We start from the raw sequence: 25,310 nt of genomic DNA, 5'->3' as shown, positions 1-25,310 counted from the left end.
ATACACTATTCATCTGGTAATATCTTCCTTATCTCTCTACATTATACATTCAGCCAAGCAACAACTTATCCTTTAAGTTTACTGACTTGAGCGTCGGAGTGAGTACGCTTGGCACAAAGCCAAGCCCTCAGTTCGTTCATTGTTGCAGGAGAGACCGAGAGGAACGATTAAGACCAAAGGAGAATCCAACTCAAGACATCATTCAACAAGCCACGGGTGGTAACTATACCTGCTCTGGAATTACACCCGGAACAATTGGCGCCGTCTGTGGGGAAGACACTAGAAGCTAGTCACATTCATTCCCAAACACAAAAAAAAAAAAAAAAAACAACAACAAAAACCCACCCAAAAAGCTAAGATGTCCAAACAACAAGACGCAGTCGTGACCGACGAAACCGCGTTCTACCACGATGATACTTTCAACAGTGCAGGTCGTGCGGCCCTCCACCGGCGGAGTAATCCAACCGGAGTTCGGGATGCCGATAATGCCGGACACGTCGCTGCCCGACTAACCAGGTCACCATCATGGGACACGTGGTTGACATAGCAAAACGAAAATGGTCCTGGACCTAATTAGTAATACGCTGCTCACACTTTGTCATACCGACAAGAGCGGCGGAAAACGCCCAGAGACCGGGGCCCAAAACGTAATTCCGAGAAATTTGAACGAGCCTTTGGGAGAAGCGACCCGGCCAAGTCGCCGGGGGAGCCCAAAGTGGGCGTGGTAGACCTAAGTCCTTCCCGCACTCATGGGAGGACAGCGTCCCCGCAACACGAACGAGGCTTACCCCAAAGGAACCAGAGGAGTCCGACTCAGCAGAGTTGGAGAAGGAGTCCGAGTCGAAGAAGAAGTCCTTCCCGCTACGAGGAGAGGAGCCGGATTAGGAATGCAAGGAGCCGATCGCCGCGTGTCGTTCGACACGTGGTCGAGCCCCCTCAACGCCTACGTCCTAGAAGTCCAGGTGCCAACTAAGCTCAAGTTGCCACCCCTATCATACAAAGGAGATAGTGATCCGGCCGACCACGCCCGAGGCTTTCGAGTCTTACATGTCGGTATGGGAGCGGCCCGATGAGTCCTGTGTCGAGTCTTCCCAACAACTTTGCATGGGATGGCTCAAAGTTGGTACAAAGGGCTTCCCGACGGCTCGATATACTACTACGCCGACCTAAGGGACGCCTTTCTAGCCTAGTACTCTTGCAACAAGAGAAGGGCCGTGGAGACATCGGACCTCCTAACTATCAAACAGGAGGGGGGCGAGTCTCTACGAAGCTATGTGAAGAGGTTCGACGGAAGGTCCGCGATTCGAGAAATTAATCCCGAATTGGCGGCCTTCGCGCTGATGAAAGGCCTCCCAAGGGGAGACTTGAAAAATGAACTCATCAAGTGCGGGGGCCTGAACCTGGACGCCGCTAGGAAGATGGCCGACCAGGCCATCAAGGTAGAAGACTATCAAAGGACATGGGTAGGCCCCAGCGAAGCCGAGCCCTCCGAAAAGAAGAGTCGCCGGGAGGACAACCTGGATGAGAGGCGCCGTGACAACAACGGGTCACGGTCCGATGAAAGACGCCGTGAGAACAATAGGTCACGGTCGGACAAACCTGCCAGGAGACAGGACTCGACGGGCGCCGGGTGGAGTTCGGGAACGTACCACCAGAGGCGGTATAGTGATAAAACCCCTCTCGTCGTATCGCCGCCGAGGTCTTTGCCCGAGCAAAGCGAGGGCCGAAGCGGGAGAGACCCCCAAGCCAAAAAGTGACGATGACACGAGCCAAGATCTTTGTGAGTACCACGGCCACACCGGCCATTTAACCAACGATTGCACGCTAGGCATCTAAAGAATGCCATTGAAGAGGCGATCCGGAAGGGGAGCCTCGGCAAAGTACGTTGCCAAAGGCCAAAAGACCGACGCCGACGGCTCGGGTAAGAAATCCGTCTTGAACGGATATGAGTGATCCATGTTGTCATCTGGGGCAACGAGAACGGAGGGTCCGCTCATGGGCACAAACGGCACCTGAACGAGCTATATCAGGCCATCAACTTTGTGCCCAACACAACGATCCCCGCTTCCAACATCCCCGATATAACCATCGGAAGGAAGGACTACGAAGGAGTCATCGCTCCTCACAGTGACCCACTTGTAGTCAATTTGGACATATCCAACCACCTGGTCAAGAGGTGCCGATTGACACAGGCGCGTACACGAACATCATGTTCGGGGAGTGCTTCCTCGGCCTCGGCCGAAAGTCAAGGACTTGAGCCCTGCACCAACCCACTATACAGACTTCTCTCGGGGCCGGCCTGGTACCACTGGGATCAATCGGACTCCCGGTGACGTTCGGCGAAAAGAATGCGGCTAAAAATGTCCTAGCCGAGTTCGTGGTCATCGACGGCTCGTCCGCCTACAACGTTCTCATAGGCCGAGTCACCCCCGAGCGAGGCCGACGCGATGATGTCCATCCGGGCCTAACACCGATGTATGTCTCGGACCGGGGGAAGCGCATAAGCTCGTCTCCAAAGACGAGAATGACGAGGTGGTCAACGTCCGGATAGCCGCCGAGAGGATGCAACATGCAATCCCTCAAAGTGGCAAAGAAATCGAGAAAAAGGGAAAGGTCTATCCTTACAACGGAGGGCGACCCCATGGATGTAATCGGCGGGCGACTAGGACGTTGCGCCTTTGACAGGCCATTAGGACGCTGGTAATCTCGGGAATAACCTATGTAGCGGCGGAGGTGTCCAAAACAGTTGTGGGCACCCCGGCGCATGTTTTTACCTAAATGAAAAATCATCCAAGTCTTCCATCAAAATGTTCACTCTTCCCATAGTCACTAGGAAAAGAGACGCCGACTCACACTCGTCATACCGACAAGAGCGGCGATCTTTATCGATAGCGATGTCGGCTCACACTGTCATACCGACAAGAGCGGCAATCTCATGAAGAAATAGGCGCCGTCGCAGTCACCCCAAGTAGTAGACGCCACGGCAATCACCCCAAGAGGTTGGACGCCGTCGCAGTCACTCCAAGTGGTAGACGCCACGGCGATCTCCTTGAAGAAGCGAGCGCCGTCGCATCACCCAAGTAGTAGACGCCACGGCGATCACCCCAAGAGGTTGGACGCCGTCGCAGTCCTCCAAGTGGTAGACGCCACGGCGATCTTCATGAAGAAATAGCGCCGTCGCAGTCACCCCAAGTAGTAGACGCCACGGCGATCACCTCAAGAGGTTGGACGCCGTCGCATCACTCCAAGTGGTAGACGCCACGGCGATCTCCTTGAAGAAGTAGGCGCCGTCGCAGTCACCCCGAGTAGTAGACGCCACGCGATCACCCCAAGAGGTTGGACGCCGTCGCATCCTCCAAGTGGTAGACGCCACGGCGAGCTCATGAAGAAATAGGCGCCGTCGCAGTCACCCCAAGTAGTAGACGCCACGGCGATCACCCCAAGAGGTTGGGCGCCGTCGCATCACTCCAAGTGGTAGACGCCAGGCGAACTCATGAAGAAGCGAATCTTGCTGGCTCACACTGCTGTCACACCGACAAGAGCGGCAATCACGACCATCGCGATTGATACTCGCAAAGCAATCAAAATGCCTTAGAAGCGTTAACACGATTGAGATACGCGCTCTAGACCGCCTCGGCCAAGCCGAGGCGGAAACAAAAAGAGACACTCAATTAATAACGTAAGGAGACAACCCGGACGAAGACAAGAGACGCTAAAAGTACAGTTGAGGCTCAAATACTAGCGCAAGAAAAAGAGGTAAGGTAAAAACCTCGGCCAGGCGGAGAAGCGAAGAAACGAGCTCTTATTAAAAAAATGTTCAACGAATTACAAGAAATTACAAGGACAAACCAAAAGACAAAAGGCTACGGATATCATCTCCCTATGTCTGCCGTTGCTCGCCATCAGCAGCGGTGGCAGCACCTTCTTCAAGGGGCAACCCAGTAGCTCCCTTAGCAGCCTCAGCTTCAGCAGCCCCAGCCTTAGCCTCGGCAGCCTCAACTGCCCTTGCCCAATCGGCTTCCGCCTTGGCCGCTTTAGCCTTCTCAGCGATAGCTGCCGCCTCCTCGGCCGCTTTTTGCTCTATCTTCACTCTCGCCGCCTCCTTGACCCTCTCCTCCACGGCTTTCTCCTTAGCTTCGAGCTTATCGTCAAACAGCTCGTCATATCTCATCCCACGGAAAGGAACCTTCAAGAGGAAAAAGCTCCTCAATTACTTCCCGGCAGTGGTTCGCCGGATCCCTAAGTCGGAACACGGGTCGGGGAGCATTTTGGTTTGGAGCATCTCAATGTCGTCCTCCTTTTGCCTGATGATGGCCTCCTTGCTCCGGATCACCTTCCCCCAATCTGAAATTTGCCCCTAAATTCATTCCTTTCTTGGAGATAAAGGTCGGCATGCCTCGAACAAGGTCACACTTCTCCAGCAACTTTGCAACTTCGGCCGCAGCAGCCTCGGCCTTGGCTCTCTCGGCAAGGACCTCCTTTTCAGCGTCCTCCCTAAGCTTTCTCTCAGCCAAGAGCGCTTTCTCGACATCTCCCCTAAGCCTTTGCTCATTAAGGAGATCCAGCCTCGCCTTCGCGGCCACCTTCTTAGCGGCATCAAGCTCAAGAGCGGACTGAGCCACGACCTTCTTTTGCTCTATAATGCGAGCACCGGCCAGCTCGTTCCACCTCGCCAACTCCTCGACCAGCCTCGCACCTCCCGCCACGAGCCGAGAGGGGCAAACCTTCTGGGATGAGGAGTCAGCAGTGACGTTTCGATCGCTAGTCTGCGGTCGGGAAAGGGAAACCTTCGGGATGAGGAAACAGTGGTGACATTTTGATCACCGGCTTGTAGGCGGGAGAAGGAAGCCTTCGGGACAAAGGGTTCACGGTGACGTCTTGATCACCAGCCCTGCACAGAATTCCCCACCACCACTTGCCGCCCAACAAGAGCGGCGGACGACCGGAAAATCTACAAAATTTAAAGAAAGCATCGTATCAACATACATCGACATGCCGAAGAGCTGTCATCGGCGGCGCGATGAACCGGCTAAATCGAGCCACCGGATAGATCGATCGTGCTTAGCCTTCTTGGCCGAAGGGCGCATCTCCTCGTCGGCGGCGAAGCAACGGCGGCGGTAAAAGCTGTTTGCTTTCTCTTACGGACAAGGGGAGACCCCTCCTCCTCGTCAGAGTCATCTCCATTAGAGATGTAAACGATCTCCACCGTCTCCTTCTGAACAGGGGGGATGGATGGTGGAGCCGATGTCGACGCCATCACCGCCGGAGGCTTCGTTTCAGTATGGCGCGGTATGTTACTAACAACCTTCGCCGAGCCTCCACCGCATTCAAGCTTTTCACCCGTCCATAAGATCATTCGGCGACGTCCTACGGTCATGGGCCAGAGCCTTGGGGTGCAGGTTAGCAACGGTTTTGTCTTTGTGCAGCCCCATTCTCCGGAGGATATCCTCAGACAAGTCCCGTCCAAAGTGGTCTGCGAAGAAAATAAAAGCAAGAATTAAGTAGAAGAAATAAACCGAAGTTCGAAAAACAGGAACATTAAGAGCGGTGATGGGCCTCACACCGACCCCACTCACCCTGTGCTAGGGCCGGTATGAGGCCGACATGGCAAAGCGGCTCATCCTGAAGAATGATCTGCGTTGGGGGAATCCATTTTTTCGACACCCCACCCTTGTCCGCCTCAAAAGCCTCATCGCCCTTCTCATCCTCTGAAAGAAGGACCTTGCTGGCATCCATCTTAAGCTTCTTCCGGCTGACCCATCTGTCATGCTCCGCCTTAGTCTCACACCGCAAATTCACTTGGTGCTGAAAGGAGAGGGGCAGCGGATAGTCATCCGGCACCTTAACATACACCCACCGGTTTCTCCAGTCTTTGCAAGAAGTAAGTTTGTCAACAGAGACATAACCTTTCTCCGTGTGCACACTGTACCAACCAACGCGGCCAGAGATTGACGGCTGGAGATAATGAAGCCGGCGGAATAAATTTACCGTCGGGGCCTCCCCCTTGAAGAGACAAAGCCACACAAAGCCGACTATCGTCCTCATGGCCAACGGATGCAGTTGGGCCACAGCGACATTCATAGCTTTAATGATGGCAACGACGTACTCATTCAGCGGAAACCGGAGCCCGTACTCCAAATGTCGCATGTATACGCCGGTATGGCCCGGCGGAGGGCAACAGACGGCCTGGCCCTCCTCAGGGATAACAATCTTGTATCCCCTGCCAAAGAAGAAGTGACCCTCGAAAAATTCCTCACGGAACAACTGGCAAACTTATGTGTCCAAGCTCGGTCAACGCGTAACTTGCGGACCTCGCCGTGATCCATAACGTGCCGCCTCACCTCTTTGGGACGAGCCTCTTGACATCATCGCCAAAATCGTCTGCGTCATCACCGACATCAGAGTCATCCTCCCATTCCTCCAAAATTCGAGGATCGACTTCAGGAGAAGGAGACCTGGGGCCCCCAGGCCTTATCAGGAGGGCGTCCAACTTCTCCCCCTCATCAAGACGCGACGGGGAACCCCCCGGCGCCGGCCTACTCGGACCGGCATCAGCAGAAGACATGTTTACCATAAAGACTTACAAAATTAAGAAATGGGAAAGTTTGTTTGTTTACCTTAAAGAAAACACTCGGGAGTAACAACTACGAGAATTAGAAGACAAAGAAAACCCTTGAAAGTTTAGAGGAAAATTTTAGAGAATGAAATTGGTGGCCAATTTCACGGGATAACCGCCCTATTTATAGGGAAAAGCCCATGAAGAAGGACCAATCGAGAACACCCATGAAGCGTCAACCAATCAGCGTGCAGACACGTGTCGGACATGCAACCACGGGATGTCAATCGTTGCAACAGTTAGACGTCAATCAATGCAACAGTGACCAAGCGTCTTCAACACGCCTATTCATATCTCCTTGCCTATTCACCTTCCTCAACAAATTCCCAAGCATCTGCTCTCCGCCGGCCGGGGGCAATCAAAAACAACCGGCACACTTACTCCTGGTCTCGGCCAGCGTCACTTTCTTTTCCACATCGGATGCCCTTTACACATCCATGTGGAGGGGGGATATGGTACGGCCTAAGAAAGACCAGGCCGAGGTAAAAGAGGCCGACGCAGAAGAAGCCGATGCAGGAAATTTCCCGCAAATTATTTACGCAGAATATACGCTTAAACGAACATCGGAGCCCATACCACGGCATAGACTACGCTGGGGGCAAATTGATGGGGCATATTCTGCACCGCTGACCAAGTCAACATATCGAGCAAGGTCAAAGATATCCACAGCAAGTCAACGACTCATGCGGCCCTAGCCGATGCACCCATCGGCTGTCGGCTGGTCTCGGCATGGCAACTTGCCGGTAGGGGCACATACCCGCGTACTCACATCCAAGACCCCTCGGCGGTGAGTCAACAGGGCCCGCCGGCCTGCCATAGGTCCCTCGGCCGAGGGGTAGATCAGTCTTTCCACCTGCTAGCCACTTGGCCACTTGGCCACTACGTGACAAAAGGTGAAAGCCTATAAATACTCCTCAACCTTCATTGAGGAAAGGATCCCAACATATACACAACTAAGCCTAAATACACTATTCATCTGGTAATATCTTCCTTATCTCTCTACATTATACATTCAGCCAAGCAACAACTTATCCTTTAAGTTTACTGACTTGAGCGTCGGAGTGAGTACGCTTGGCACAAAGCCAAGCCCTCAGTTCGTTCATTGTTGCAGGAGAGACCGAGAGGAACGATTAAGACCAAAGGAGAATCCAACTCAAGACATCATTCAACAAGCCACGGGTGGTAACTATACCTGCTCTGGAATTACACCCGGAACAATATCAATTAGAGTTATTTCACGTAAGTATATATTGCCTAAATTTATGTCTGTTATTATATTTTTTGCTCGACTATATTGTCAATATGCCAAGATGAGACTTATGTTCTACACTTTAGAGAGGGGCAAATGGGCAATAATTTTGGGTTAAGCTTTAAAAAAAAGGGACAATAAAGTTGGAATGGAGGATTGGAGGGAGTACATTATCGATATCGGTTAAAAAATTATAATAACTTAATGATTGTAGAACAATGAGTGAAACACCTAGAATCCTATATACCTGTACAGAAACATGGAAGATCAAGATTCAAGAGGGACATTAGATATTAGATATATATTGGATATATTAAATTATAAAAGCATGAACTACGTCAGAGCTTTTTTTTTTCTATTCGTGCATTACCCATCGAGTACTCTTGGTGGGTTAATTCTATACCTAAGCCTTTTCTAATGATGTTTTATAGCTAGGTGTTTTTAATTCATTATATCATCTATGCAGAGCATCAAGTGTGTTATTGACACCATAGTTATGAGTTCTCTTGATGCAAAGGTTTAGTTGATTATAATTATGAAACTAATCATGTACAACGTTGTAATTTCATGTTAAAATATATCAATGTAAACTAAAAAACTGGGTGAAACAATACTACCTATTATGTGACAAATTTTATGAAATTATATACTATAGAGTGTCTCATAAGAAAATAGTGTTTTTAGGTTGCATGTCTATCTAATACTGTAGAACAATTAGTGATAGTAGTAGAATGCACCCAATCCATTCTACTTTATTCTAAAATAATCAACTAAAATTTTCTGCCTTTATCTTACTCATTAGTTATCAATTAAATACGACACAAATTAAAGACCAATAAAGGGTAAAAAAAATCACTTTAATAATAATATTAGATTTCAAATATCCCACTTGCACATGGACACTCAAGGTAATTTACTTTAAATATCAATGATAATTATTGACTGATACACTTAAAGATAGGTAATGATAATTATTGTCCGGGATAGAGGGAATAAGTTACAAATTGACTATACCTAAAGTTGAACTATTATAAATTCAGTTGAGAAAAGTTAACTTCCTATAAGTTTAGTTCACCTTCAATAAGTCCAGTTCAAAAAAGTTAACTTAAACTTAATTCATGCACACCCATTTTTTCATAAGCTGAGCTATTATAAGTCCAATTCGGCTTTTATTAGTTAAGTTCAGAAAATTTAAGCTTCTATAAGTTTAATTCAGCTTTTATATGTCCAGTTTAAAAAACATAAACTCTTATAAGTTTAGCAAAATTAAATCCCAAATAACAGGGTCGTAGTATTATTACATCAATAATCATAGGATATTACAAATTGGCCCGGGCATCGCCCGGGCATTAAATCTAGTATATATATAAAAGAGAGTTTTTTCGAGCGATATGAGAGCGTCCACATCATCAAAAATCAATTTAGGAAAGTATAATTTTTGATGTAAAAAATAAAGTGGAAAATCTTTTAATTATTGTAATATGTATATTTCCTAAATTATATTCAAGTGATATTTCCAATTTTTATATCAAACTTTTACATTTCATTTGGCAAAAAAATATCGCTAAAAAAATTATGAAAATAATATAATTAGCTTTGTGGTAAAAAATGCTATTATTAGAGTATAAATTTCATATTATTTGCACATATTAAAGATGGTGTACTTCTTAATATGTAAAATTGTGTAATTTTTAGTATGTTTTGTCCCACATTGGAAAATAACGTAGGTGTGGTGAATATACTACATATAAATAGTAGAATTGTCCCACATTGAAAGATTAGTATAAGGTGATGTGATCCTATGATTATAAATAGGAGGCATATTTGGAACTTATGTATCCACCCAAAATTTGTTGAGTCTCATAAATATTGTTTTAAAGAGCTCTTAAGATTTTCTATCATTATCTACGATATGATATAAAAAATAAAGTGGAAATCGTTGGGAAATACCCGGGAAAGAGTTAAGAACATGAACATGAAAATCAAAAAAATACAAAACTAAAGGTTTTACTAATGGTAGTCTCCTGACACAGTACAAAACTAAAGATTTTACTAATGATCGAGACTAAGTGGTTTTACCTTTAAAGAAAAATAATATGTATACAATAGTGGTTTTTTTAAGAAGAGACGTGTAATTCTTGGTATGTTATATCTTTCACATTGGAAAATAATGTAGGCATGATGAACATACTACGTCAAAATAATTAAATTATGTATCTCACATCGAAAGAATAGTATACGGTAGAGTGATTCTATAAATATAAATATGAGGAATCCTTGAAACTTAGATATTAACCCAAATTTTTTTGATATAAAAAATATGTACTTTTTAGTATGTTATATGTCCCACATTGAAAAATAATGTAGGTGTGGTGAATATATTATGTATAAATAATAGAACTGTCCCATATATATATATTTTCTATATTATATTAAAGTGATGTTTATAATTTTGATTTAAAAACTTTATATTTCATTTGAAAAAAAAGTATCGTATGAAAATTATATAATTAGATTGTGACAAAAAAATGTTATCATTAGATTGTAGATTTTATTGTAATTTCTCATTATTAAATCGGGTTGATGTCAAAGTAGGTGCAAAAAAAAATGGTGTATTTAGTATGTTATTATTCCTACATTGAAAAGTAATGTAAGTGTGCTGAATATACTATGTATAAATATTAGAATTGTCCCACATCGGAAGATTACCATAAGGCAGAGTGATCTTATGATTATAAATAGAAGTCATAACCCAAATTTTTTTGATTCTCTTAAGTATTGTCAGAGAGAGCTCTTAAAAGAGTTTGTATTACTGTCTCTAGAATAATGATCTCTAACCTAAGTTAATCTTTGGAAAATCTTTTAGTTATTATATATAATATATACTCCGTATTTCTTATTTTATATTCAAGTGGTATTCTGGGAAAGAAAAAGGTAAATACATGGGTACCATTTGTAGAAACTTAAAATTAGGGGTAACATGTGTAATCTATCAAAGTTCAAGGTTACCATGAGAAATTTCCAATATTATAATGATATAGTTAATTAAATTTTCATTTAAAAGAGAGAGAAATCTGTACCAATAAAACAATAAAGGGGGTATTATTTTTTAATTTTTATTTTATTGTCACGCTATCAAACTTAACGTCCATTTAACAGCCTTTATATTAAGGGGTTCCATGGGAAAAAAAATGGAACCTCAAGGGTACCATAGGCAGATTCTTAAAAGTAGGGGTAACATGTAAAATCTGACAAAATTAAGGGGTACCACGGGAAATTTCCGTATCTCAATTATGATAAAAAAAATTGAAGAAAAACAAAATACAAATATTAATGGAGAGTACTTGATCATATTATTAAATTTAAATATAACTATTAGATATAATGAGTAGCAATTGTCCGTATTCGGTATTCAGGATCTGTTGGATGTCGAACTAAGTGCCAAAAAAATAGTGTAATTCTGAGTATGATATTTGTCCCACATTGAAAAACAATGCAGATTTGATGAATATATACTATGTATAAATAGTAGAATTGTCCCACATCAGAAAAATAATCCAAGTTTGGTGAATAAATTACTTATAAATAGTAGAATTGTACCACACCAAAAGATTAGTATAAGGTGGAGTGATTATATGATTATAAATAAGTTAACCCACGTATATATTAATCCTTTATTTTTTTGAAAGAAACATTTTAATAATATCTAAACAAATCATTAGACATAGTCTCACATAGAATATAAATATTAAACCCTTATAACGTTTTTTTTTACATTATAAATAAGTTAATTACCCCGTTGCAACACACGGGCATTCAAACTAAGTTAATGTCGAACATTATTAATGGAGAGTACTTGATCATATTATTAAATTTAAATATAAATATTAGATATAATGAGTAGCAATTGTCCGTATTCGGTATTCGTGATCTGGTTGGATGTCGAACTAAGTGCAAAAAAAATGGTCTAATTCTGAGTATGATTTTTGTCCCACTCTGAAAAACAATGCAGGTTTGATGAATATATACTACGTATAAATAGTAAAATTGTCCCACATCAGAAAAATAATCCAAGTTTGGTGAATATATTACTTATAAATAGTAGAATTGTATCACACCAAAAGATTAGTATAAGGCGGAGTGATTATATGATTATAAATAAGTTAACCCACGTATATGTTAATCCTTTATTTTTTTTGAAAGAGATATTTTAATAATATGTAAACAAATCATTAGACATAAAATGTAAATATTATACCCTTATAACGTTTTTTTTTTGCATTATAAATAAGTTAATTACCCCGTTGCAACTCGCGGACATTCAAACTAAGTTAATGTCAGAACATTATTAATGAAAAGTACTTGATCATATTATTAAATTTAAATATAATTATTAGATATAATGAGTAGCAATTGTCCGTATTCGGTATTCGGGATCTGATTGGATGTCGAACTAAATGCAAAAAAGATGGTGTAATTATGAGTATGTTATTTGTCCCACATTGAAAAACAATGCAGGTTTGATAAATATATACTACGTATAAATAGTAGAATTATCCCACATCAAAAAAATAATCTAAGTTTGGTGAATATTACTTATAAATAGTATAATTGTCCCACATCGAAAGATTAATATAAGGTGGAGTGATTATAAATAAGAGTTAACCCACGTATATATTAATCTTTTATTTTTTGAAAGAATATTTTAATAATATGTAAGCAAATCATTAGACATAGAATCTAAACATTAAACCCTTATAACGTTTTTTTTTTTTTGCATTATAAATAAGTTAATTATCCCGTTGCAACGCACGGGCATTCAAACTAGTAATAATAATAATAACAACAACACATTCAAGATGTTTTATTATGCATTTACTCCACTTTTGTTTTTCCTCTTCTCTCATTCATTGTAAGTTCGTAACCTAATTTCAACCTTTCATCTTACTCTTGAATTCTTAATCTTAATGAATGTTATAGCATTTATATATATATATATATATATATATATATATATATATATATATATATATATATATATATATATATATATATATATATATATATATATATATATATATATATATATATATATATATATATATATATATATATATATATATATAGGCCGGATCCGGTGAGGCACCTCATTACTGGCGAGGCGGCTGGTCTCATCAAATTCATTCATGTTGGGGCGGACTGTGAATGTTGCGCGCTTCAAATTTGGGCTCAAAATTTGGCCCCGACTTTATTATATCCCAAATATTAAAAAACACGGTACTCAAATTTTCTTCATCATCAAGCTACGCTTCTTCCTATACTTGCAGCCATCTTTCCCAAATCTCCTCCATAACCTAATCAATAGCGGATTTGTTCGTAAATTCCAATTGCGGATTTTGCCGATCAACACAAACTACAACAATATCGTGTTTTGATCAACAATCTACAACAAGGAAACAGGTATTTTAGCAAATTGATCGACAATTGCGATTATGATGATATTGTGCGATAATTTGAAAGATTTGGTTCGAATTTCATCAAATTGAGCGATTTTGTAAATATAATGTTCGAAATTGATGCAGATTGCGCGATTTCCTTTACCTAGCGATTTTGTACTACTTATTACATAATTTTTGACGATTTTTGCAGCTCAAATTGCCATGGAGATTGTAGATAAAACAATGGTTGATGATAATTTTTGACGATTTGAGAATGGGTGCAATTTTCAAGAAGATATTTTTTTTAGAAATTTCATTCATAGCCACCTACTTACTCAAAGAATAATGATGGCGAAGCAATCATTCGCCAATTGCTAAATCCATTCTTGAAAACTTGCTTCTTTGGTGGTGAACCATCAGTGCCATTTGGGCCGATGCTGAGGCGAAGCAGTATGCTAGCGAGGCAATTCAAGTCTGGTTGAGAGACCTTAAAGGGTGTTGTTTATGATATAGATGACCCTTTTTGGATGAAGTTGCTTATGATGCTCTTCAATCTTCATACAAGTGTTAACAAATGAGATACTATTTCTCCTCCTCAAACCCCCTCATTTCCTAATTTGATTAACGCTCTACGTGAAAAGCTAGTCCACGTAGCTTTGTTTGGTGCCAAGATTAACGGGTTGCATTACAGTAAGAGACTTGTGGCTTGACTCCTCTAAGGAGCTAGTTTCGTAGTGGGATTCGACATCTCAAGTGTTTGCGGGCAGTCTTGATCAGTGCAAAGTCACTTCAGTATCTCCTGATACAAGTTTGTGAAGGTTTAATTGAGCTACCAGAATGGTTACAATCATTTATATGTAATGTCCTTAATCTATCCGCTCTGCCAAAGGGGATTCACATCTCAAGTGTTTGGCAGGAGATGGACATTAGGAAGTGCCCACATGTAACAAGAAGATGTCTTTGTCTCTTCCTAACCTCTAATACGACATGTTCCCGTTATTCAACTCGACGGTGAAGATATATCTTGGTCTTTTTGGGCTCTCTTTGTAAGTAACCATCACGTCACGAGCCAGTGAAGCTAGTGAAAAGTTCTGGCCTTCAAAATCTGGTAGTCTTAAGTGTGAAAGTTTTGTGTAATTTTTTGTACAATATTTACCTTTTTGATGGAAGTGTCCCATAGTTTGAAATATGTACATTGTTCCCAAATTAGTGTGACTAAATTGTATATAAGTGTGGTTGCGTCCATTTGTGTTGATGATAATCAAAGAATCAGAAGATGTAAAGTAGAGATAATAAGTGGTTAAAATCACCTATTTTGCTCTTTTCTTTATTAGGTGAATCTCGGACTTTGTTTTGTGAATCTCGGACCTTGTTCGATGAATCTTAGAGCTTGTTTTGTGAAACTTGGTCATCATAAGTGGTTAAAATCAAGTTTTTTGCTCTTTTCTTTATTAGGTGAATCTCAAACATTGTTTTGTGAATCTCAGGCCTTGTTCGATGAATCTCGAGGCCTTGTTTTGTGAAACTTGGTCATCATAAGTGTTTAAAATCACGTTTTTGCTCTTTTCCTTATTTGGTGAATCTCAGACCTTATTTTGTGAATCTCATACCTTAGTCAGTGAATCTCAAGACTTGTTTTGTGAAACTTGATCATCATAAGTGGTTAAAATCACCTATTTTGCCCTTTTCTTTATTAGGTGAATCTCACACTTTGTTTTGTGAATCTCAGACCTTGTTCGGTGAATCTTAGAGCTTATTTTGTGAAACTTGGTCATCATAAGTGGTTAAAATCACGTTTTTGCTCTTTTCCTTATTTGGTGAATCTCGGACCTTATTTTGTGAATCTCATGCCTTATTCAGGTGAATCTTAAGGCTTGTTTTGTGAAACTTGATCATCATAAGTGGTTAAAATCACCTATTTTGCTCTTTTCTTTATTAGGTGAATCTCAGACTTTGTTTTGTGAATCTCAGACCTTGTTCAGTGAATCTTAGAGCTTGTTTTGTGAAACTTGGTCATCATAAGTAGTTAAAATCACGTTTCTTGCTCTTTTCCTTATTTGGTGAATCTCAAGCCTTATTTTGTGAATCTCATACCTTATTCAGTGAATCTTAAGGCTTGTTTTGTGAAACTTGATCATCATAAGTGGTTAAAATCATCTATTTTGCTCTTTTCTTTATTAGGTGAATCTGAGACTTTGTTTTGTGAATCTCAGAGCTTGTTCAGTGAATCATACAGCTTGTTTTGTGAAACTTGGTCATCATAAGTGGTTAAAATCACGTTTTTTTTGCACATCTGAGTACGGATTTCGCCAACTCATCATCAATGTTATTGTATTTAAGTTTAATAAACTAGATTCTTAAATTAACTAGGCTATATGAGATTCGAACTCATACCTTTGTGCAAGATTTACACATTGCTCTCCCATTTGAGCTAATAGCCTTTAAGATATACGAGTACATAACAAAGATTAAATAAGGGGAACCAGGTTTAGGGTTCACATAATATACTCCAAGCTTCACAAAATCAAGTCGAGGTTTCACAAAATTAGGTTTATGTTTGAACCTTATTTTGTGAACCTTGGACCTAATCTTGTGAATTTCGGGCCTGATCTTGGGAACTCTTAACCCAATTTTGTGAATCTTGGACCTGATCTTGTGAATCTTTGACCTAATATTGTGAACCCTGGACCTAATCTTGCAAATCTTGGATTTGATCTTGTGACTTGGGGATTATCTTGTGAATGCTGGACTTAATTTTGTGAATCTAGGACCCAATTTTGTGAAACTGACTCTTTATTTTGTGAATTTAGGACATGATTTTGTGAATCTCATTAAAAATCAATGTTAAAGAATAGTCACACCAGCCACACTCATTTTTCACCATCATCGAAATGTAAGGACTAGGTGAAGATCAAACCAAGGATTCACCTAATAAAGAAAAGAGCAAAATAGGCATTTCCTTTCTTTGTGAAATATAGTAACTTCAAATTCCCTTGTCCGACCTTTATGGTATTATTGGCATTTCCTTCTACAGTAAATGTTGTTGAGACAGCTGACTTTGTCCCTTAAAGACAAATTTTTAAAGAAATTATACAACTAAAGCAGACACAAAGGTCGGTACTAAAGTAAATAGTGTAAATAGCAAACCTGCTTGAGAAGAGGAAACAATATAGGTACTGAATCCAAGCGGTGGTACAGATACCTGAAAAGCAAGCCAATGCTTGGTGGCACCATCTGGTTGTTTACCCAGATAAGCTTTCAAATGATCATTTCTTATGCTCAGTGAGGCGTTAGTTAGAGGCAGCAGCTGTGATTCGACTTCTTTTCCCTTGGAATCCTGTACTAGGACCTTGTCAACATCTACCTGTGAAACAATGGATCTGCTCTCAATTTGAATTACTTAAGACTATGCTCCTTCAACAATTCACGGGTTAGTATCCATAAAAATTTATCGACAATCTCAATGAAAAGACGGAAATCATTTCAGCACAACATATATATATGATACTGCATACTATAGGAAAAACCACAGACGGAGTCACAAGGTCATTTTGGACGCTCACGGGTTTCAAATGAGTATCAAATTAAGTGGCTAACAAAAACAGAAACATAAGAAATCTTGACAAAATCCAACTATTAATGCTCCTTCATTCCTGACAGGAAATAAAGGCGATACAGCACCAAGTTCACAGTCACTAAAGACTCAGATGTGCAAATAGAAAACCAAAATGATTTCTGTCAACTGAAACTAACATATACATCTGAAACTAACATAAACCTTATATAATTAGTTCCTCGGCAAATCTTCAATTGAATTCTACAAATGCCAAACAAATCCAGAATTACGCATCAGAAACATGAAAACTCACTCAATTACGCATAATTCAACCGTGAAAACCAGAATCATGCATCGCAAACACGAAAGCTCGCTAAATTACGCATAATACAGTAGAGCAAACCAGAATTGTGCATCGGAAACACCTGAAACCGCTAAATTATGCGTAATTCAGTGGAGAAATCCAGAATTACGCATTAATGTGATGGATGCAGAATGAAATCAGGATGAATTAAAATACAAATTAGGTGATCGAAATTACCTAGATCCGAAAAAATTAGGATGATGATGATGACGATCAAAATTTGGGAGATAAAATGGCGATCGAAATGCAAATGAACGGCGAAGATGAGCTACAACACGAGAATGATGATGATGACGATCAAAAGTTGAAGAACTACAGTAGAAGAGAGAGAAAGTGAAGAGAGTGCGAGTGAGTGAGTCGAGTAAAATGACTGAAATTGAATGGGAAATGTGTTTTAGATTGGGTTTTGTATGGGGACACGTGGCGTCATCTGGTGCATCTATAGTTTTTTAATCTGACGGTTTAGAAGGTGTCCAGCCGCCTCACCCTAAGAAGGGTGCCTCACATGATTCAATCTCTCTCTCTCTCTCTCTCTCTATATATATATATATATATATATATATATATATATATATATATATATATATATATATATATATATATATATATATATATATATATATATATATATTTTTTGCAAAAAAAACTTTGACCTTAATAACTCTCGGTTACAAGTTCAGAATACGATAAAAACTTTTTTTTTTTCAAATTGACTGTCTTTAAGAGGTCTTCAATTTGAAAAAGAATTCACCGACGTCTCAACTCATAGTCGGGAATTATGGTCGGTCAAAGTTATTCGTTAAAAAAGTTTTGACCAACCATAACTAGATGCTACGAGTTCAAAAGGCAGTGAATTTTTTTTCAAATTCAAGGCCTTACGAGATAATTGGTTTGAAAAAAAAAAATTACCGTTTTCTGAACTCATAAGTCATAACATAGAATTATTGTCGGTTAAAGTTTTGTTGCGAAAAACGAGGAAAACACCTTAGAAAACGAAAAAGTCCAGGGGTATACGAGAGAATATCCCTTAATTATTTATAGAAAAAATAAATGTACCTATAGGAGAAGGCGAGTTTGAGGATATCCATTGCCATCCGTTCTTCAACAGCGGGAAGACTAAGAAACACGGTGGTGCTGCGTTTCTCACAGTTGTAGAGATTCCCAAATGAAATCGTAACAGAATCATTAACACGGGCCTGATTATAACTCCCTACGCGCACTTCCTGGAGTTCCGATTCATTTTATGTGATGGTCAGCACCAAGTCTTGTACAGCGACACTAAGGAGCCCCGCCAGACATGATGAAAATGCTATATTCAAACTCGATCCTTCCACATCTGCAATCGAATAAGTTCCCTTGTCGCTTCTGCTTGCTATCTCTTGAAGTAGCTTTATAGGAAGAAATACAATTCAATCATGTTGCCATATTTATTGAATGGAAGATATACAATAATGTGCGATGCTTAGACAAACACACACCTGGCTACCGTGATCCCTACCGAGGCCGAAAGTGTAAACAGGGACACCTGAGACGTCAACAGTAGAAGGGTGATCAAATCCATTAGTTAGTTCGCCATCCGCCATAAGCATGATAGCTGATGTACGTCCGTCCTGTTGTATACGTTGGGCCAACACATTTAAGGCTTCAGTTAGGCCTCGCGTGATATTTGTGCAACCATTAGCTTCTAACTTATTGATTAGCATCTCAATTTTGGCTTGTCCATTCTTGTTCATACCTGTCAATGGGCACAACCTGACTGCTGTTGACAAGAATGTGACGATTGATAAACGATCAGTTGGGCTTAGTTTCTTCACCAAAAATTTCATAGATGTTTTCAACTTCTCCAAATTATTGCCGTCCATACTTCCACTTACATCCAATACCGCGACTATATCAACTCCACATCTTTGGTCCCCTGCATCCAATCCCATCAGTTCCACTACCAGCCTATAGTCGGTTTTCTCCAACGCTGCATCTGCCTTATTGAATATACATAGCGCTATTTTTCCTGATCCGAGGTCACCTGATGCACATGTCGCTATACATATATTTTGAGAATAAATGTCAACATTGTTAAATAGGATCAAGTAATTGTCGTGAAACGTGTTCAAATGGTTTAACTTTACTTAGTTAAAACATGCTTGAGTAACTCAATAAACTCATAAGTCTCGGGTTCAAATCTTCACGAGACTCGGGTTCAAATATTAATGGGAGCAATTTGGTCTGATATTATGCTTTTTTAAGTCAGATTTTGTCTGATGTCCTCACCATCTCCCTTGCTCCGAAAAACAAATTTTCCCTTGGCTCCACCTATGCTTCTCTATTTGATCTTTCCACCCGCCCCCCTTCTTTCTCTGTTGACCTTCTGTGGTTGTGGGGTCTTCGCACTCAACCGAAGATCAAACTCTTCCTTTGGCTTGCTTGGTGGGACAAACTACCACATAATCTCACCCTTCATAAAAGATCTATCCTTCCTTCCCCTTGTTGCACTTTGTGCGATAGCCCTTCTCTTAATGAATCCTCCATTCACATCCTCCGCGATTGTAGCTTTGCAGGCGATGTCTGGTCCCATTTTAACGTTAGCCATGGTTTTTTCTCCCTTGATCTCCAACCGTGGCTTCATGAAAACTGTACTTCTGCTGACGCCTCTTGGAGTACCCTCTTCTCTTTCATTATTTGGCGTCTTTGGCTGAGGCGCTGTGATCTCATCTTTTCCCCTAAACCTTTCACCCCCTCTTCACTTCTTTGCAATGCAATTTCTGCCCAAGCCTCCGCCTGGATTTCTACCAACCACCCTGTCCCCTCCACACCTCCTAACTATGAGTCACGACCTTCTGCCTCTCGCTACCCGAGTAGCTGGGCCCCTCCTCCGCATGACTGGCTTAAAGTCAATGTCGACGCGGCTTTCTCCTCCTCCTCTCTGTTTGCTAGTATTGGGTGTGTTGCTAGGACAAGCGATGGTTCCTGGGTTCGTGGGTGGTCTACTAGGTTGTTTGGCCCTAGCCCATTCATTTGTGAAGTCCTCGCCATTAGGGAGGGCTTACGTTTTGCTTCTTGGTCCACGGAAAACTTTTTGATTGCTTCGGATTGTTCTAATGCCATTAATGTTATTTTGAGTCGTGATGCCCCTTGCGGACCATATACTAATATTATACTTGAGTGTAGGGAACAATTAAAAGCCTCGCCCCGGTTGAAGCTTGTTTTTGAGAAGATATCGGCTAACAAAGTGGCGGATGCAATTGCCAAGGCTTCAGGCAAAGACACTAGTTCATGTAACGGTTTTTTTGTGTGGGATTTTGCCCCACCCTTTGTCTTAGACTTTTGTAACATTAATTACATTTCGGCATGTGCGCCTCTTCCCCCCGACCCTCCGCCATGATGTACTTGAACTCTCTTTTTTAATGTTATTATGTCCATTTTAACCAAAAAAAAAAAGTCAGATTTTGTCACCCCGCTAAAAACTATGGTCGTCCAGGTACCGTGGTATTTTTCCATCACAAATTCTCATTACAGACGGGAGAATATCCCCTCACTCTAACATAAGACAAGCAACAAGTTGCATCAAGTTGCATGGTGAGGCAAAAAAATGTCACCACTTTTAAGCATATTTGACCTGTCTTTTAATTTAGACGATATACCCGTCTTTTAATTTTGACATGTCCCACTCCATGGTTCCGACCAAAAACATGATGTTTTAACCCATATTCGCTATTTTTTTCCGCCAAATTGGGGCCATGTTTCGGTCTCGGATAAAAATTTACCAGTTTATTTTAACAGAAAACAATACCGACACAAGAGGTTAATTACTTGGATGATGAGTTAATGATTAGCAAGAGATGTTTTACGGGAATGGATCCTCTCTATTTCCTTTCTCTCCATTTCCTCTCACAATCTCTTTAAATAATAATTTCCTCCTACATTCTCATTTTTCTTTATTTTTATGCGTAAATTTAGAGCCGTTAGATGTTATCAATATGTGATCCGAGTCATTAATAGGTATTTGCCTCTCCATTTCTTTTGAGGAAATGGAGAGAAAATTGACTCATGTTTTACTCCAATAATCATCACCCAGAGGGAGGGTGGGTAATGTATTACCCATTCATGAGGGGGGGAGTGTTAAAATATTCAACACCTACTCTCATTATGGCCGACAAGCAATTTTTGTGGACTAATATTCATAAATGTTCTACTGTTAAAATAGTAAGAAGGCAAATAGTAATAGCATTTTACACATGCTGTTTGACATTTACTATTTCATGTGGGAAAGCCACAATATCAATAGTCTTATTTGCTAGTATAAATAGCAAGCTCTTTGTTCGAGCAATGTACTCAGAACTCACAAGCAAAACAAACAATTAGAAAGTTTGTACGCAAGAGTTTAGTGAGTCAATAATATTAGTGAGTTAAGAGTGTGAGTGTTTATTTGTAATTGGTATATTTCCAATTTATTTGAGTGATAATAAAATTACTGTAAGAGTGCAATTTATTATTATCGTCTTACTCTTTTCACATAATATTTTTCATTACGCTTCCGTATAAAATACACTCTAATTCGCTACAATTGGTATCAGAGCCAGTAAGGCGGAGTGTTATTTATCTTGTCCAAATATTGATCCGGGATCAATATTATCTTAATGTGCATAGTCCGGGACTGTGAAGCAAATTGATCGGGGATCAAGCTTACTTGATTAAGCCAGGCGTTATCAAGTCACCATGGGAGATATCAACTTTTCAACTAGTGGTATTGAGAAGTTAAACTAGACCAGCAAAGAGGTCAAGTGCGACCAGATGTTGTTTGCTACAATTGTAATAAAAAGGGACATTATGCTCGAGATTGTTGGTCAAAATCGGCAGAAGGAAATGTCGCAACATCAAACGAGCACAAAAATAATGAAGTTGAATGGGATGTTCAAGCTTCATATTCAGTTGAACAAGAAGGTTCAAGCAAGAAGTCGACAGTGCACGAATCAATGGCATTAGTCGCGGAAAGTGACAACTTAATCAATTATAAAGATGATTGGATAATTGATTCAGGTTGTTCGAATCACATGACGGGAGACAAAGAGAAGTTTCTTAGCATGTCAGAGTACAAGCGTGGACGAGTTGTTGTGACTGCAAATAACTCGGAGTTGCCAATCACTCATATTGGCAAGGCCATGGTTATCCCAAGATATAGTAACAAGCAAGTTCATCTCGATAATGTCTATCATGTATCAGGTATGACGAAGAATTTAATATCAGTGTCACAACTAGCAGCTTCGGGAAATCATGTAGTTTTTGGGCCTAATGATGTGAAAGTGTATCCAAGTTTGGAGAGAAATTCATCTTCTATCATGGAAGGGCGACGCTTGGAATCTGTCTACGTAATGTCCGCTCAAACGACATATCTAGACAAAGCTAGAAAAAATGAGACGGCTGATTTGTGGCATGCACGTCTAGGGCATGTAAGCTACACCAAGCTGAAAACCATGATGAGTAAATCAATGCTCAATGGTCTTCCTCAACTTGATGTGAAGGAAGATGTAGTTTGTGCTGGGTGTCAATTTGGCAAGGCACACCAGCTACCATACGAGGAGTCAAAGTTCAAGGCGGGGGCACCTCTGGAGTTAATTCACTCTGACCTATTTGGTCCGGTGAAGCAACCATTAGTTAGTGATTATCGTTACATGATCACTTTCATTGATGATTTCTCAAGATATGTGTGGGTTGATTTTTTAAAGGAAAAATCAGAAGCCTTTGACAAGTTCAAAACTTTCAAAGAAAAAGTGGAAAAAGAAGTTGACAGCAAGATTTAGTGTCTACGTACAGACAATGGGGGAGAGTTCACATCCACAGAATTCACACGATATCTACAAGATTGTAAGATCAAACGTCAGTTGACGTGTCCGAACACTCCACAACAGAATGGAGTGGCAGAGAGGAAGAATCGGCATCTGGCCGAGACATGCAGAAGTATGGTACATGCCAAAAACGTACCCCCACGTTACTGGGCTGAATGCATGAAGACAGCTACACATGTGACAAATAGGCTACCACAAGCGAGACTAGAATATGTCTCTCCATTTCAGAAGTTGTGGAAGCTAAAACCTGTTGTGAGTCATTTCCGAGTTTTCGGGTGTGTATGTTATGTCTTCGTTCCAGATCATCTTCGTACCAAGTTTGACAAGAAGGCAATTCGTTGTATCTTTCTTGGGTACGATGATCAAAGAAAAGGTTGGAAATGCTGTGATCCAACTACTGACAAGTATCATGTGTCAAGAAATGTGGTATTTGATGAAGCATCATCTTGGTGGTCACCACAAGCCGTGTTACTGCCAGACTCAAAGGAGATTGAGGAAAAACTCAAGGATAAGATAGATGAGGAAAATGATCAGTTAAGCGAGAGTGATGGTGAATCAGAAAGTGAAGAATCTCAACCTTCACCAGCAAAAGAGAAAAGTCCTTGGAGAATAGAAGTACATCATAGAACTCCTGAGGAAGTAAGACCGTGTCAGGTTGAAGATGACATTATCCAAGATAAGGATAGTCAGCAACAAGTGAGGAGAACTAGTCGGCCACACAAGCCAAATCCTAAATATGCAAATGCAGCAATGGTGGAGAACACCGTGAAAGAGCCAAGTACGTAGTTACGACGAGGCCGCTCGTAGCAAAGATTGGATGAAGGCTATGGAAGAGGAAATCCAAGCACTTCATCAAAATGAAACTTGTGAGTTAGTGCCAAAGCCAACCGATGTTAAACCCATTTCATGCAAATGGGTGTATAAAGTGAAGACCAAGCCAGATGATTCTATTGAAAGGTACAAGGCACGACTAGTAGCTCGAGGATTCTCTCAGCAATATGGGCTAGATTATGATGAAACATTTAGTCCAGTTGCAAAGATTACCACGGTACGTGTTTTACTAGCACTTGCAGCTAGTAATTTATGGAAATTGTGGCAGATGAACGTGAAGAATGCATTTCTTCATGGCGAGCTTAATAGAGACATATACATGGATCAACCAAAAGGGTTTGAGAGTTCTGATCAACATTATGTATGTAACTTGGTATGATTTCTCGAATAACTCTAATATGAGAGTAGTCGTTGAGGGGGAGTGTTAAAATATTCAACACCTACTCTCATTATGGTCGGCAAGCAATTTTTGTGGACTAATATTCATAAATGTTCTACTGTTAAAATAGTAAGAAGGCAAATAGTAATAGCATTTTACACATGCTGTATGACATTTACTACTTCATGTGGGAAAGCCACAATATCAATAGTCTTATTTGCTAGTATAAATAGCAAGCTCTTTGTTCGAGCAATGTACTCAGAACTCACAAGCAAAACAAACAATTAGAAAGTTTGTACGTAAGAGTTTAGTGAGTCAATAATATTAGTGAGTTAAGAGTGTGAGTGTTTATTTGTAATTGGTATATTTCCAATTTATTTGAGTGATAATAAAATTATTGTAAGAGTGCAATTTATTATTATCATCTTACTCTTTTCACATAATATTTTTCATTACACTTCCGTATAAAATACACTCTAATTCGCTACAAATAAATTCACCAAACATAAAAAAATGAACATTGCATATCACTCCCCTATTCATTTTCCCGTTTACCCTCAATTCAAGCAAGCCCTCGGAGAGAGAGTTTTACTGCCTTTGTAGTCCTACACGGCTCAAATCCGAATTAAATCGAATGAAGAGTAGGTCTCGTGACTCGTGGACGGTCTCACAATAAGTTTATTGAGAGATTATTTTACAATTTTAAGAAAAAATGGTACTAAAGGTAATAAAATAGGTACGAAATTATTATGTCACGAAATACAAGTATACGGAAAATTGGTTTCTCAACAACTTATTGAAAAACCGTCTCTCTCAAGTTTTAGTGCTGAATGATATACACAAAAGAAAAAATAAAGCATTTGATTGAGTAAAAATACCTGACTCTACAGTATCTGGCTCGTCGTCATTGTAGTTGCTCGCCATTTTGTTTGATGAATACGGAGTTTAAATTATCAACAATGCTCTAATATACACTGAAATCTGATTGAAAATAAGAATGTGGCATGAATGGCTTCCAGTTGTACCCAAACCCGACC

The 25,310-nt window shown here is 40.5% G+C and overlaps 1 protein-coding gene across 1 annotated transcript; it reads right to left on the bottom strand.

Annotated features, from left to right (window-relative positions):
- Positions 1–16,950: 16,950 nt before the first annotated feature.
- Positions 16,951–19,810, bottom strand: LOC141588613 (uncharacterized). The gene is made up of 5 exons (XM_074410045.1): positions 19,675–19,810; positions 18,702–19,261; positions 18,280–18,446; positions 17,057–17,120; positions 16,951–16,956 (listed from the first exon to the last, which is right to left on the bottom strand). Exons 1-5 carry the CDS (start codon positions 19,808–19,810, stop codon positions 16,951–16,953), a joined length of 933 nt encoding a protein of 310 aa, XP_074266146.1.
- Positions 19,811–25,310: the final 5,500 nt, after the last annotated feature.

This window comes from Silene latifolia, chromosome 6 (genome assembly GCF_048544455.1).
Source record: "Silene latifolia isolate original U9 population chromosome 6, ASM4854445v1, whole genome shotgun sequence".
NCBI classification, from domain to species: Eukaryota; Viridiplantae; Streptophyta; class Magnoliopsida; order Caryophyllales; family Caryophyllaceae; genus Silene; species Silene latifolia.
This window is presented reverse-complemented; position numbering and strand designations above follow the sequence as displayed.